Source organism: Acyrthosiphon pisum, chromosome A1 (assembly GCF_005508785.2).
Source record: "Acyrthosiphon pisum isolate AL4f chromosome A1, pea_aphid_22Mar2018_4r6ur, whole genome shotgun sequence".
NCBI classification, from domain to species: Eukaryota; Metazoa; Arthropoda; class Insecta; order Hemiptera; family Aphididae; genus Acyrthosiphon; species Acyrthosiphon pisum.
In genome coordinates, this window is record NC_042494.1 from 162,341,055 (window position 1) to 162,344,576 (window position 3,522).

The window sequence follows — 3,522 nt, forward strand, 5'->3', positions numbered from 1 at the left end:
AAATAACTTATTACTATATGATTGCAGAAAATAAAATAGTTATCATGATTGGATATCATTTTTGTTGTTCATGGAATCGTGATATAAGTATAGTATACAAGTGGGGATTGATTTGAAAAAACCTTGCTTTTCTCGCGGTAAATTATATGTTGAGTAAGCACGCCTAAAATTTGTACGTGCATTCTATTAAAAACCTGACCTCACTCATGGTATCATCGTTTACCGCACAGGTTTGAAAAATCGATTATTTTGCAATTATCTACACTTACTGTTGAATTTACTGTCGCTCAATACGTTTGATCCGCAATCCATCGCAAGTGGATTACCCACTACTGCTTGCATATATTTTGAAATCGACGCAGTCAAATCGCCAATACTAAAGTGATGAAGTTGCACGTACATTGATTTTCACTTGAGGTGACTGATTTTCTAGACACTCAAACATGGTTTTCGAATGAACGTAATATTATAACGGTATGTTCGCTAAATTGAGTTTATTTATACTTCCGTATTAATTTCATATCAGACTGGACCACATAAAAGCGTGGCCAGGTTCAACTAATTGAATATAAATACTATATTGTAGCATTTATAATTGATTCTATAACTAACAAAAATTCATAAGTTTAAAACACCCTTGATCATCGATGACATCAGACATGCATGTTCAGTATATCGATTTTTATTATTTTACAGTTATATGATGATATTATGAATATAATTATTTTTTATATTGCAAAAATCATGTTTTGATGTATGGGTGTTTGACGGAGGAAAAACTGGTGTATAGTATCTTGTAATTAATCAATAAACCCATGACGTAGTAAGAATTTAGTATTCTAAAGAAAAAAACACGTTGCTTATAACTTCAAAACTGGATTCAAGGATTTCAGGTTATTATTGAATATTTAAAATATTATAAAATGTACATATTATATTACTGCCGAGCTTATTGTTGATACGGAAACACAATTTGCAGCAAGTGGTTAGGAATTGAATGTGCATAAAAATGATTTTTAATACAAATTTACATACATTTTATTATTTGATAGGCAAATAAATATAATATTTTTTAAAACATTTTTATTTTAGTGACTTTGTTATTGAATAAATTCCGTTAGTCATGGTAAGTAAATTGTCTAAAATGTGTTAAGTATAAATATTCTATAACTACCAATATAGTAGTAGTGTGTTATAATTCAATAAATACATTTAAAAATAGTTATTCAAAAACTATACTATATCAAAGTAAAGATGATTTCATGACTCATTTTATAAATTAAACATACTTATAATATTACAATAAAATTTAGGTTTTTCAAAAAAAAATCTACAGGTTTGAAATAGTTTCAAAAGTTTGTTAAAATATGTATCATATTGTTTCTTACCAACTATAATATTATTTTACCACGGTTTACAGAATTTTACCATGCATATTTTTGGTTTGATTTTGTTTGCTGGAATCGTTTCATCGTCTCGGAAAGGACAAATATCTATTGTACAAACAACTACAGTGGTTGGCTTCTTGCCGTCTGAATTGCAGTCATCGTCAGAGATCAAGTTAACGACCATTTTGGAAACTTCGGCACTAAAGGATGAAAACAATTATGAAGATTGTATATGTACACCTTTTCATAAGTGCAAAACCTATAAAGCATCTCCTGATGGCAACGAACTTATTGATATAAGGTAAGACGCTAAATAATCATATTTTATTTTCTTAAACTATTCTCACTATTTTTTTTGTGACATTTTGAATATTATATTGGGGATTTTATTTTATTTCAATTCATTTTTCTTTACAGTAATTTAAATTATGAAATATAGAATGCAGACACGGTTGATAATGTCCTAGCTCAGTAAAGTTCTGTAATCTTTAAATATATGAATATATGATATTATAAATACTTCAAACAATCTTTAATAATAATAAGTTGTCAGCTTGTCAGTTACTTACTTTCTTACACGATTTGTATCACTCTAAAAATTAATGCTGTAATTAAATGTTTTTGAATATTTCTTCCAATACTTAACATATATATAATTATCGTGTATTTACAATACATTTTAACATTTATAAGAACAAAAGGTATTACGTAGTTCGTTCACCATATAACTTGTCAGTTATGTCTCTTATATTCTGTACCTACACTACATTTATCATAATATAAGATAAAAATTATTTTATTTTTATAATTAACTGCTTAGGAAGGTAATATTTACAATATTATTAAGTATATTTGATGATATTATTGTGAATAAAGTAATTTATATATAACCTATTTACGCGGGACCTTGCTTTAAAATTTCAATCCTTAGCTATAAAATTTAAACATTTTATACATTTTTAACTACAGAAATATTATTAAATTTTAAATTTTAAATTTGATAAATTTTGTCAAAATTCTACATTTAAATGCTTCAAAAAAAAAAAAATTGTGCCTATTTATTTACTATTTTTAATATTTTTAAACTGATATTGTAACAATATATCAGGAGCCTTGCATTAAATTTTCACGCTTTTTTACCCAGTAAATACAATTTCATTGATATTTATAGAAAAAAAAACTAAAAAAATTTAAAACTGTTAAAATTCGTAAACAGCTCAAAAAGAGTCAAAATATTTTCAAAATTATGTGTTGAATAGAAAATGAAAATATAATCATTCAGAAAAATGTCCATGTACCTACATTCGTTTTTGAATAAGAAAAATATAACGAAACCGCTACATGAGAAATCGAGTGAATAACTAATATTGTAAAAATATAAACTTCAAACGCCCATAAAAATTTTATTTGATTTGCTTGTCGATATTTTTTTTTTGATAAAGGTAGACAAACTTATGAATAATCTTGTATAAAATTTTCAAATCTTAGATTTTTATGAATTCTCAATTTAAAATAATTTACAAATTTTCGTGATTTTTGCGTATTTTGTCAAGATTTGAACTTTAAATGCTTATAAAAAAAAACTATGACGAAGGATTTTCAACTAGATAGGTTTCAACTTGACAAAAAAAATAAACTTAACTTAACTCAGTTACAATATTTTTAAGTCATCGACAGCCCTTTATTAATTTACACGAATATTTATCAAGACGTTTTACACTGCGTAAAAAAATAGATTATTGCAGCAATAATAAGTAATAAGCTATAAAAATTTAAGATACAATAATAAACATTTTAACTGTATAAGTTAAAAAGTTAAAACAAAAATAATTAACTAGTTAGGTTAAAACGTAAAAAAGGTGGGTAAGTGGATGTCGCTCTGCTGTACAGTAGATTACAAGTGAGTCACTGTATAAAGGATGGTATTAAATTCGAATTCAATGATATAATATCATTGTATAAGAAAAACGATTCTGAGCGGAGATGGTATGTCAGTCTAGGTATAAGACATAATATTATATATGGTATTAAAAAAAAATTGACATATAATAGGTACCTACCTATAATACATTCCAAATTAATCATATCACAATATCTATTAGGTACTTATAAAGCGTTATACATCAACAACAAA

The 3,522-nt window shown here is 25.8% G+C and overlaps 1 protein-coding gene across 4 annotated transcripts in view; it reads left to right on the forward strand.

Annotated features, from left to right (window-relative positions):
- Nucleotides 1-217: 217 nt before the first annotated feature.
- LOC100167585 overlaps nt 218-3,522 on the forward strand; it is a 10,531-nt gene continuing 7,226 nt past the window's right edge. The window contains exons 1-2 of one of the 4 annotated variants that reach the window (XM_029488732.1): nt 218-474; nt 1,421-1,689. In XM_029488732.1, the coding sequence (XP_029344592.1) occupies nt 1,430-1,689 (260 nt within the window). In that variant the 5' untranslated portion in view covers nt 218-474; nt 1,421-1,429. Of the gene's footprint in view, nt 475-943; nt 1,337-1,420; nt 1,690-3,522 lie in introns of those variants that run through there. The other 3 variants (XM_029488733.1, XM_016808316.2, XM_016808317.2) reach the window with 3 other exon arrangements.